General features: G+C 39.8%; 1 protein-coding gene across 1 annotated transcript in view; it reads left to right on the top strand.

Annotated features, from left to right (window-relative positions):
* Positions 1–1,263: 1,263 nt before the first annotated feature.
* lamb1a (laminin, beta 1a) overlaps positions 1,264–12,726 on the top strand; it is a 36,118-nt gene continuing 24,655 nt past the window's right edge. The window contains exons 1-9 of the mRNA XM_058087927.1: positions 1,264–1,389; positions 2,342–2,529; positions 8,280–8,418; positions 10,077–10,150; positions 10,461–10,649; positions 10,726–10,789; positions 11,426–11,628; positions 11,781–11,901; positions 12,194–12,382. Coding sequence (XP_057943910.1) covers positions 1,359–1,389; positions 2,342–2,529; positions 8,280–8,418; positions 10,077–10,150; positions 10,461–10,649; positions 10,726–10,789; positions 11,426–11,628; positions 11,781–11,901; positions 12,194–12,382 — 1,198 coding nt within the window. The 5' untranslated portion in view covers positions 1,264–1,358. The remainder of the gene's footprint in view (positions 1,390–2,341; positions 2,530–8,279; positions 8,419–10,076; positions 10,151–10,460; positions 10,650–10,725; positions 10,790–11,425; positions 11,629–11,780; positions 11,902–12,193; positions 12,383–12,726) is intronic.

The raw sequence follows: 12,726 nt of genomic DNA, 5'->3' as shown, positions 1-12,726 counted from the left end.
GGTCAAATCCTAAATGTAATACAGTAAATAATTTAGTTAGTGCCATTTATGTGCTATTTTTGACAGCATGGCGACAGCTTGTTCAGCTTGTAATTTCCATGATTTCCTTAAGGATTGTGACAGAGAAAACTTGATGCAGTATACTGCATATATGCAACACAAATCAGCACTCCAAAACTGATAATGATGGTGTTGATATCTTCATGTTAGTGTGGAGACAGATGTGACGTTGGTCTCTGCAAGCTGCTACAGGTTCTGGGTCATTGTAATGAGCTACTCTCAACAAGCACACAGAATTGAATGACTCTTCAGGTGTTCAAGTAGGGGGTCAAATTCCCCAGCATCCCCCACCCAGACACACATTCATCCTTTGTTCTTGCAGGTGAGATTACAGAGGTTTTTCTTCAGTCGTGGAATGTGGGGGGTTGTAATGTTAAACGAAAAAAACCCAAACCAGTGTGTGCTTAAAGGGAAATAGTGGGGGATATACCACCTATTGTGATGCTTTTTACTAAGTAATGTCAAAGCTATGTGATGTTGCGAATTGGGTATTACAAATTACATTTTTTTTTAAATATATTATTTATTTTATTTTATTTATTATGTAATGTTACATTTATTTAACAAAAAAAATAAACTTTGGGAAATAGCGACCTTACCCGTCATTTTATTGAAGCCACAGCCTATGATGGTCAAATGACACATGACCACTCCAAACTGTTTTTTATGTCACCTAGGGACTGAAAGTTAACCACACAGCTATTGTATTATTATGTCTATAGGACATTTCAGTTAAGCTAACATTGACGCTAACAGGCAATTTAGCGGGCTCGAGTAATACTGTAATATACATTATCAGTATATCAGTATATTAATCATACAGGAAGTCGCAGTGCTACTTGAATAAAGGTGTGGATGGAATCAATAGCAGTATAACCGATATGTGCGAATACCAGAATGGAGTTTTGTTTTATTATTGCTGTTTTTAAAGCGTGTTCAACAATGAAATATTAAATGGTTTAAAATTTCCATTGTAATGTGTAATGCATATCGTTTTACACAAGCTAAATGGTTATAATTACGACGCAAATTTAAAGTTGAATGACCAACAATAGCTAATGCAACTAATAAAACGTTTCTCTATGATTCCGCGTGCATATAAACCCCACTAAATAGCAAACTTGCAATTAAAATTTGAAAGACCAAGTACAAAACCAGTGATTTATTTTGACAAGTTTGCCGGATGCTGTTTGTCGGAACGCACTCTTGCTTGCTTTATTGAAGAAGGCGAAGAAGGTGTGTGGGCGTCTTCAGATCTGCTAAAGTTTAGATTGCGGCGGTTTTGTGTGAAGGCGAAGATGCGGTGCGTTCAGCTGGGTCTGCTCCTGGGTAAGAAACTAAGATAATGTATGTATTACAAAAATACAAACAAGTACATCCACTCGATTTAATTCATGCATTTAATGAAGTTGTTTATAGACTTTTGTTGTTGCCTGGCTAATGCTGCAGCCGCACATTTATATCATTTTACAAATGAACATGAATCGCTGTTAAAATAATAAATGTGAATGACTTTACAGAAGGGTTGTCCATATTTCGGCCTGGTGGTCACTTGGGGGCCACAGCTATGTATTTTCTTTGCTTTTTCGTGGGCCGGTCCCAGAGCCAGCCCTTACCAATGTGACGCTCTAGTAGCGATTTCATTATTGAGAAATCATAATTGGGGGTTCCTTTACATTTGAATCAATGTGAGCTTTTCTATTTTGAGACTTAAGAGTCACTACTTGTTTTAATATTATTATAAGGTGATTTATAAAGGTGATTTTTTTCAACCCCCCGGAGGCCATAGCACCTTAGCATTTACCAACCTTGCCTAATGGGCCAGGCTGCTCTGCCCAGGACAGAGTGTAAAAATGCAATTAAACAAGAACTGTCAAAAGAGTAAAGCAGTATAAGTTGAATGTTGAAAATGTTGAAATGATAACCGCGTTGTCACTGCAAGCAGCTTTTTGGGGGGTTATTTTTTCACTTTTGGTAAATTTCAAACATCAAAATAGCCACCGAATTCTTCTATTTTTTTTAGTACTAAAGTTTGAACAGTCCTGCTTCACACAAAACAAAACCACAGATCATAGTTTTCTTTTATTATTGTAACAAATCGAAATTGAATCGAAAATGAAGGACAATGACTTTGATGAATTCATAATTCGTACAATAGTTGATTCTGAACTGTACGCTACTCCAAGTTTACACATTGCACTCAGTTCAGTAGCTTAATGTCGAATGAAGGTATTAAAGCAGCAAATCTTTCTCATTGTCTTTATTCATCTTCTTTTCTTAGGTTTACTGGGGTCCACCTTGTCCCAGCAGGATGAGATCAGTCTTGCAGGGCTCAGTGATGGTTGCACCGAGGGCAGCTGTTACCCAGCCACAGGAGATCTTCTTATTGGTCGGGGCCACCAGTTGTCGTCCACCTCCACCTGTGGACTGAACCGTCCCGAACCCTTCTGCATTGTCAGCCACCTGCAGGTAATAAAGCCACACGATCTGTGAGTTGCAGATATGTCACCATCAAATGTTAATATTTAAACATATTTACAATTTTGAATTGTATTTGAACATACTACATATGTTACTACATATGTTACATATGTTGTATGTTACTACATACTTTGGTATACTGTACACCACATACCACACTTCACAATTTCACTTGTCCAAAAGGAGTAGGAAGAAGCAGAGCTTATTCAACCTGACCCCCTCCTCATTTACATCAATTATTACATTATTACATAAAATGACATTTGTTCACTTCTTACTCCACATGTTCTCTTTGCCAGTTCTGAAACAACATCAGAAAATGAAGAGGGAATATAGCAATTTAACAATGTGTTATAATGAAGTTGAGGTTTGTAAATCATTATAAATAAATTGTATATATAATAATAAACAATGAAGAAGTTAATAGTTGACACACTATAATTACATCTGGGATGCACACAGGCAAAATGGCATCTCTTTCTAACTGCTAAGCATTTACCCCCACACAGATGTTTGGAAAATCTCCATTCACACCAGTTGACATGAAATAAAAATCTCTCCACGTATAATCATATTCACCCACTGTTAACTGCCAATCAGAATCATCAGATCCCTGTCTCCATGAGCTCATCAAAATGTCTGATCCACTTGTCATCCTCTTCCTTGTCTGTCATGCAAACACAGGCCAGCATTTACTGCTGCTTTGTACGCTACTAAAAGTGTATTTCCTGGAGTCAATCCTCCCTCTGTTGTGGCTACTTCCGCGTTTTTTTTAAAATTCCCACTACCCCCCTCACCATAGTGGTATTTTGCTCCATACATTGTCAATCCTCTGAGATGTTCCTTTCTGCGACCCAGAACACGGTGAAGCTCCTAATATGTGCTGCTTTGTGGCCTGCCATAGTGTGGTGGGGGCGGACTGAAAAATAATTTAATCTCCCAAAGGTGGGCCCTGCAAAAAAGCCCGGGAACCACTGCGGTAGCGAAATGAATACATTGGAACTTCAGCTCTTATGTCCCGGTTAGCGGATTTTTTTTGGTGTACTTCAATAAAATGCTTAGTTTGCGTAGATTTATCAGTTACTGCACAATATAGCACAAGTCTTGTCGTGTTAATTAATTCATTGTGTTAGTTAGTTAATCATAAGAAATTGGTATTAGTATGAGCATAAAACAGTAAGGAACCCAAATTTAATAGTACCTCAGCCCTGTCGACCATCTACTATATCATCAGTGATTGGCTCTGTAGTTTAATACAGTAAACCTCGGATATATCGGATTCAATTGTTCCCACTGGTTTTGTCCGATATAAGCGAAATCCGTTATATGCGTATACCGGAAAATGTCCGTTTTACGCATATATCGGATTTATATCCGGTATATGCGTAAATGGGATTTTATCCGTTATAAAAAGGCACTTCCTTGACTATGTTTCCAATGTACCTGGACGCGCAGGCAACGCTGCAAACGCTGCAAATGACGTCGTATAGCGGCCTGTCACGATTCGGTGAATCGCAGCGCCACGATGCGGCCATCCGATATATGCGAGGGAAATTTAATGGAAATGCATTCTGTAAATGCATTACAGAAAAATCGGTTCTTTTTTATCTGTTCGTTGTGAGCGAATTTCCGATATATCCGAGTCCGATATATCCGATATATCCGTTTATTACTGTACAGTTACACCGCAAGTTGTCGCTCTCTGACGAGTGAGACATGCGACGGTCCAGGAAGTCCAAGCGGAAGTTGTTGGGATTCTTACATTTGATCAAACTTACTTACGATTTGTCCGATCAAAACACATCATTTCCACATTACAGTTCAAGTTGCTGAGTTCAAAGCCTGTGAAACAGTGGCAGCTTATAGAAAGTAATTCACAGTATGTTTTCAAATTATGATTGTAAAGGCACAATTTGTGAGTGGTCATAAAACTCACTTATGACCACTGTGCAAAAATGTTGTCCTGCACTGGTACGCAAGTTTGCGTGCAAATGAGTACATTTACCGTAAACAGATGTGAAGTATGTGTAAACTGTAAGGGCTGCGTGGATGTGGCAAATGTTCTCAATATCTGGCTCGCATAATCATAATTCCACTTGCATGAACTAGTCGGGAACGCGATGCAACCAATTGGCAAACAGTGTGGGCTGCACATCACACATTTTATGATAGTCGCCTGATAGTAGAAGGATCCAGCTTTGTGGTTTCTTCATAGAAACATATGTACCCTTGTATGAATGACACGGGCCAAAGCAGGACCAAATAATAGCACTCGTGCTGCACAGATGCGGGAAGTGGTGGTGACAATATATGCGGAAGGCAAACTGCGCAAACTAGTCTTCACACTTTTCAGACTTACGTTTGACACTGCAGGACAATGCCGTGTGATTAGTATTATATTTTCTTGGGCATGGCGGTCATAAAGTTTGGCCAGTGTCAGCGTACATGTAAAAAGACAGCAAATCAGTTTAGCAGAACCGCTTATGATAGTCCACATGTTTTTCAGACAGTATCATGAACAATGGGAGGATGCCAAGTGGGATACATTATGGTCATTGTGACCATGCATGTCTTGTTACTTTATTTGTCAGTTGGTCTTTCTCAAGCTTTATTTTTTTCCATGTTTTGTAAGCTTATTTACGTTTCTACCACATGCTTTTTAACATCGAGACAGACTATTTCTTGATTACATTGTTTACATAGCTTTCATACAGAAAACATTATTTGTTAATTCAGTTCATGTGTTTTAGATCCTACATACAATACATCGTATTGTATTGGGTAGTGAAGTACGACATACACTACATCTCGTAGTGTTTTTGGTTCTCACATTACATACTTAACTTCAAGATGACACGTTTTGTTGGACTGGTCCCTGTCTTCTAATGGAATGGAATGTTCAACAAAATAAACAAAGTTGTGTGACTTTGTCTGTGACTTGAAGGGGGGAGTGGAGTTGGGGGTTACAGTCTGCAGCACTTCCTGTGCTGACTACCCATCTCAATCCATTTACCGCCCCCCCTCCGTGACACACACACACACACACACACACACAAACTACACAACCCCCATAAGGAGGTGCTGATATAACAGGAGGCAGATGTTTGTCCAGCTGCTAAGAATACTGTGGAGTTCTTTCACTTGGAGTAATCCTTTTGCCTCAGACAATAGTTGGACATGAAACAGAATCATCTGTCGAAATTAGCATGTCAAATGTCGTTAGCATGTCACTGCCGCCTTTTCCTTGCAGCACATTTTGCAACTTTGGCACTTAAGTTTGGGTCAAGTTGCTTTGTGATGTTTTAGTGTTCTTTGTAAGATGAGTGATGGCCTACGATTTCCAGTGGCTTGACAACCTCGTAGTGAGTTCATTAAGAGCTCACGATTGGCTCCTGCTAAAGAAAGAGCTACATTTCCCTCACTGACTTGTGAGTTTATTCATTCATTTATTTTCTACCTCTTATTCTCAAGAGGGTCGCGGGGGTGCTGGAGCCTATCCCGGCTGTCTTCTGGGGCGAGAGGCAGGCTACACACTGGAGTGGTGGCCAGCCAATCACAGGGCACATATAGACAAACAACCATTCACACTCACATTCATACCTATGGACAATTTGGAGTGGCCAATTAACCTAGCATGTTTTAGGAATGTGGGAGGAAACCGGAGTACCCGGAGAAAACCCACGCATGCACGGGGAGAACATGCAAACTCCACACAGAGGGTGGGATTGAACTCAGGTCTCCTAGTTGTGAGGTCTGCGTGCTAACCACTCGTCCCCCGTGCAGCCCATGATTTTTATTTGTTTAAACAATTAGTATTAGTTCTAAAATAAAAGTGATGTCACAAGATCAGAACACAGTATTGCAGCCCCAGACATGACCAAGTAAGTCCAGAGTAAGTCTGTACACTTTGTACTTTGTATTGTTCTGTTGATTGAGAAGTTAATAACTTATTTAACTTAACTTATAACTGATTTCACTCTGTCTGAAGTAAAACAGTATTTTTTTTTACAATTTTGAATGGATGGCAACAGGAAAACCTTAAACATTCACAGCATCAATCAAATCAATCACAGTTTTCAAATTAATTAATCATGATTAATCACCATGTCTGAAATATGCCCATTTTACCGTATTTTTATTGAAAGAAAGACAAATTATAGGGTAGGATTATGTATATTTGTATATATTAACAGCGCACATATTTAAATCTAATTAAAATATGGCAAAAAAAAAGCCTATTAAATCCTACCCCTCCATCTGGTACTTTTACAATCACTAACTGTTACATTTGTTCACTTCCTGCTTTCCTAATGTAGTTGAAGTTTTTTTTAATTTTTTTAAATTTTTTATCACGTACCAAAGTACTCTGTGATATGAGCATCCAATGCCATAATGTGTACCATAGTGCGTGTCAATATAGTGATATATATAGAACATCATGACTGGTTCAAGACTCTTCATCCTTGTATTTAGCAAACATCAACTGCTTGTATTGTTTCTTGAATTGGCTCATCGTTGTGCATTGTTTGATTTCCTTACTCAATCCATTCCATAGTTTGATTCCACATACTGAAATGCTATGGCTAGCATAATGTAGTCCCAGCATAGTCTGAAGTCTTCCCTGAGATCATATTTCTCCTCTCTTGTAGAAAAGTACTGGATTACATTTTTAGCTAATTGGTTATTATTTTTAGCCTTATGCATTATTTTAGCTGTTTGAAGATGAACTATATCAGCAAGTTGAAGTATTTGTGATTTTAGTAATAAGGAGTTAGTATGTTCTCTATAGGCGGCATTATGAATTATCCTTACTGGCCTTTTTTGCAGTACATTTAGCGAGTGAAGATTGCTTTTATAGTTATTATCCCATATTTCCACACAATAAGTAAGATATGGTAGAACCAGAGAGCAATAAAGAGTGTGGAGTGATTTCTGATTGAGAACAAATTTTGCTTTGTTCAATACTGAAATATTTCTGTCCACCTTATGTTGTATATTTGTAATATGAGGCTTACAGCTCATATTTTCCTCTATTGTGATTATAAGTGCACACTGTTAGTAGAACATCAAATGTTACGACAAATCTGAAACTGTGTGTCTGCCCTGGTGCGTTCAGGTGCAAATCTAGTGTCGTAAATGGGACCTGAGTTTAATCATGTTCACTTAAAGGAGCAAAAGAGAATGTACAAATGTTTAAAGTATTTTAAAATATATTATCATTTCCAGTTTACATGTAATTGTGATTTAAACAAGAATAACAACGAAAAAAAATTGGATGCAGCTCGCCAGTTGTTGTGATGTTCAAGGTGTCCATGAAAGCATCTTGCGATCGAAGTGTTACGATGATGAATGGATTCGATACGAATTTGTTTTAGAGTTGAATTAGAATTGCACTGCTATTGATGTGTTCAGCTCAGAATAAAGTTATGAAGAGGCGACATACTTGGTGTGACTGTGGGGATCTACACTGTGCCGTCTTCTGTGGTCATAACAGAGCGGTTAGTTACGCAAAAACATTTAACGTAAATAATGAACTCGATTAGTTACCGCCGTTAACATGTTATTTTTGACAGCCCTACTAACTACACGTTTGATGTGTGTAAAGTTTTGAAGGATTGATTCTATTTCTCTGAAGTCATACAGACCAACAGCAGGAACACGGGAATCTGAGGAATTCCCCCTTTCATTAACTCCCCTTTTTTGCTTTTCTGCCCCACTCTTCCTCTCTTCTCTGCCAGGAGGAAAAAAAGTGTTTTGTGTGTGACTCAGCGGTCCCCTACAGCGAACCAACCAATCAGACCAACAACCATCGTATTGAGAATGTTGTTACCACATTTGCCCCGAACAGACTGAAGACCTGGTGGCAGTCTGAGAACGGTGAGAACCAAACAGCCGTCCAAGGTCAACATCAGTCACACCTGTAACCTCTTGATCCAGATATCTTAGCTGACTAAAGGCCTCAGTATTCTAACAGAGAAAACCGTTACCAAACAGTATTATGACTTTCATAATTGTGTGTGCAAGTTGAAAGAGATTGACGCTAAACTCCATTTCTTTTGGCAACATTACTTTGAAACTATTCCAACATGTTTTGGCTCATTGAGGACACATTCCAGTAAGAACACACAGTCTGTAATTCTGCATTTTCCATAATAACATTCATTCATTCATTTTCTACCGCTTATCCTCACGATGGTCGTGGGGGGTGCCTATCGCAGAGGCGGGGTACACCCTGGACTGGTGGCCAGCCAATCACAGGGCACATATAGACAAACAACCATTCACACTCACATTCATACCTATGGACAATTTGGAGTGGCCAATTAACCTAGCATGTTTTTGGAATGGGGGAGGAACCTGGAGTCCTCGGAGAAAACCCACGCATGCACGGGGAGAACATGCAAACTCCACACAGAGATGGCCGAGGGTGGAACTGAACTCGGGTCTCCTAGCTGTGAGGCCTGCGTGCAAACCACTCTCTACCGTGCAGCCTCCATAATATCATTTCCATTGGAAATAAATGTACAGTACAGTTTTTACAAGTTCAATTTACAATTTTTTACTCCAGACTTCTCCAGACGTACCATTTGACCCTCGCTTTTGGCCCAACATGATTCATGTTCACACAGTGTCTCGGCTAGCAACAGTCAAGGGATCTTCTCAACTCACACAACATACTTCCGGTCTTCTAGTATTGACTCTAGTATTGAGAGTTTTAGGCTACATTCTGCATACTTATTATAATGAAATAAGGGTGTCATCAAAGATGTAGCTTTCACCGACATTGAGGTGACAAACAAAGTTCATTCATTCATTTTCTACCGCTTTCCCTCACGAGGGTCGCGGGGGTGCTGGAGCCTATCCCAGCTGTCTTCGGGCGTAAGGCGGGGTACACCCTAGACTGGTCGCCAGCCAATCACAGGACACATATAGACAAACAACCATTCACACTCACATTCATACCTATTTTTTTGTAATTTGGAGTCGCCAATTAACCTAGCATGTTTTTGGAATGTGGGAGGAAACCGGAGTACCCGGAGAAAACCCACGCATGCACGGGGAGAACATGCAAACTCCACACAGAGATGCCCAAGGGTGGGATTGAACCCTGGTCTCCTAGCTGTGAGGTCTGTGCGCTAACCCCTAGACCACCGTGATATTTATATTCTGGTTTAAAATAAGTTAGTAAAGTAAAGTTCTGGTTCATATCATTACACAATTCATGGAGAAGTTCAGACATTTCATCCAAAAACAACTCTGGTTACCCTCATTTGCAAACTTTTATGACCCTGCCTCCTGAAAGAATCGGAATCAAGAATTGTTAGGAACCAAAATCGACACTCGTAAAAGCAAGCAATTTCTTGTTAATTCTTTAGGATGCTTATTTTGTACAAAAATTGTTTTGCCATCAAAAACTTTGCTCTTGCGGAACTTGAAATTTGTGCTGAAATCTTTCTAGCAATGCAAATCTGGAATGCATCATCGGGGCATTGACATGTTTTGGAATGTTTATATTATTGATTTTCTGTCTGCAGGCCTGGAAAATGTCACAATCCAGCTGAACTTGGAGGCAGAGTTTCACTTTACTCACCTCATCATGACCTTCAAAGTGAGTTGCTGCCCTTGAAATTGGGTTGGGATATTGGGAATTTATTTGATTTTATCGGGATATTGCAATGGTCGATTTCAAAAAGTGCATAATTGTAGTAGACTTTCAAACTCTTGGAAGTCAGGAACATTTAGTGTGAATCTTTCCTTGCGTATTAATTATGTATCTCTCCGTTAGAGGTGTGCACGCAGCCCGTATTTGTATTTCTTCTGGTGGGAGAAGTATTTGTATTTGGTCTCGAGAGCTGAGTGTATCATGACACCCCTACCATGAGTGTTTCCGTGTTCCCTTTCAACCGTCATCTCTGAAGACATTCCGACCTGCTGCCATGGTGATTGAGCGCTCAGCTGATTTTGGGAAAACCTGGAATGTGTATCGTTACTTTGCCTACGACTGTGAAACGTCCTTCCCCGATGTTTCACCCGGTCCCATGAAGAAGGTCGATGATGTCATCTGTGACTCACGCTATTCTGACATTGAACCGTCTACTGAAGGCGAGGTACTGGTATCAATGACTCTCTCAGTGGTTGCATGCGGTTTGAAGAGTCAGTAATCTGGTGTGGTTTTTCACTAAGGTCATTTTCCGAGTTTTGGACCCAGCGTTCCGGATCAATGACCCCTACAGCCCCCGAATCCAAAGTATGCACAGACTTGCACTAACATTGTTTGATGTGTTTTTTGACTAGTTTAATATTGTTTAACTCATTCAATCCAAGACCTTTTTCAAAAGTCAACCCCTTCGGTACGAGCCATTTCAGACGATTTTGACAGATTTTTTTCATTGTTTTCTATGGCTATATAAATATGGAACCTCGCAAAAGAAAGACTCGACTGCCGCATAACTTTCACTTTCGCTATTTTTTTCTTTTACGCCACAAACTTTCACATTTGGAATTAAACTGTGTGTGCGTGTGTGCATGTGCATGTGCATGTGCATGTGCATGTGCATGTGCATGTGCATGTGCATGTGCATGTGCATGTGCATGTGCATGTGCATGCATCAAAGTTTCCCTCCAACTGTACATGGACACTGTACATGTAAAAGGTCCCTGCTGAGCTCTCATCAAATGTACTTCTGCCACCTTGTGGCCGTTTTTATGGCTTAAAAGTGCAATGTCAGCGATCTTTTTTTAGTCAGTTGCCTCTCGCACAAAAAATGTAAAAAAGAATGGCGAGAGCATTAAAAAATAGTATAAATACGTATGTATTTGGTATTGAATTAGTTAATGTTGAATTTTCTGGTTTTTGTTTAGTCACCAATTATTATTCTGACAGATATGCTGAAGATCACCAATCTAAGAGTGAAGTTCACCAAACTTCACACACTCGGGGACAACCTGCTTGACTCTCGTATGGAGATTAAAGAAAAGTATTACTACGCTGTCTTTGACATGGTGGTTCGAGGAAACTGCTTCTGCTATGGCCATGCATCAGAGTGTGCCCCCATCCAGCACACCGGCTATACCAGGGAAGGCATGGTAAGTTGCCATGGGAAACGTCTATGCACCTGTGGTGGATGGGAATGTTGCTCTGCTGTGGCACCTGACCTAACCACGACTTGACGAGGAAAGTGTGGACAAATCAATCATTATATTTGGCTTTATAACGGCGTTGTGCTGACATGTCCCAGGTTCATGGTCACTGCATGTGTAATCATAACACCAAAGGACTGAACTGTGAAAAGTGTCAAGATTTCTATCATGATCTCCCATGGAGACCTGCTGAGGGACGGAACACCAATGCTTGCAAGAGTGAGTTGGCACTCTTTTTCTTTGTCTTTTCGATTTATTTTAGAGGCTTTGCCAACAAAGCAGACAGAAGGTCGCAAGACACGACTCGGTTATTTTTCTTCCCCGTCACAACTTTGAATGGATAGCAACATGAAGTTAAACAACTGTATGGAATAACAAGATTGCGAGAGTGTCATTTAAATATTAAAATGTCACAACACAGCACAGGTTAGAGGCCTTATGATTAAAAAAACTGTAAATATCCATTTGTAGTTAATTGTGTTTTGATTATGTGTTTCTGTGGTGTCCTCAGAGTGTAACTGCAACCAGCATGCGGACTCATGTCACTTTGACATGGCCGTGTATATGGCTTCAGGAAATGTAAGTGGCGGTGTCTGTGATGACTGTCAGCACAATACTGTTGGATACAACTGTGAGCAGTGCAAGCCTTTCTACTTCCAACACCCGGAGAAAGACGTGAGAGATCCAAATATCTGCCAGCGTGAGTATTGAGTATTTTGGTTTTTATGCTTCTGTCATTCATAAACATGTTGTTCCATTTTTTTACAATTCATATGAAAACAATCAATTCTCAATAACAGGAATGACCACTAGGTATGTTCGGATCAGGGATTTACTCTGTCGATTACAATCATCCATGATTGATATAGGACGATACTGATCACATGGATTAACTGTACATTTTCACTTAATTTATTATGAGTGCTATTGGTCAGGGCTGCCGTGAGACAATTCCAAGGTAATATTACTATAAAGTGCAAATAGGTAATTATTAAAAAATAAACATGCATGCAGGCTTGCAGTGCTTGCATGATTTGCCTTGAA

This window comes from Doryrhamphus excisus, chromosome 11, assembly GCF_030265055.1.
Source record: "Doryrhamphus excisus isolate RoL2022-K1 chromosome 11, RoL_Dexc_1.0, whole genome shotgun sequence".
Taxonomy (NCBI): Eukaryota; Metazoa; Chordata; class Actinopteri; order Syngnathiformes; family Syngnathidae; genus Doryrhamphus; species Doryrhamphus excisus.
The sequence above is the reverse complement of the archived record's forward strand: the minus strand, read 5'-3'. Positions and strand labels throughout refer to the sequence as shown.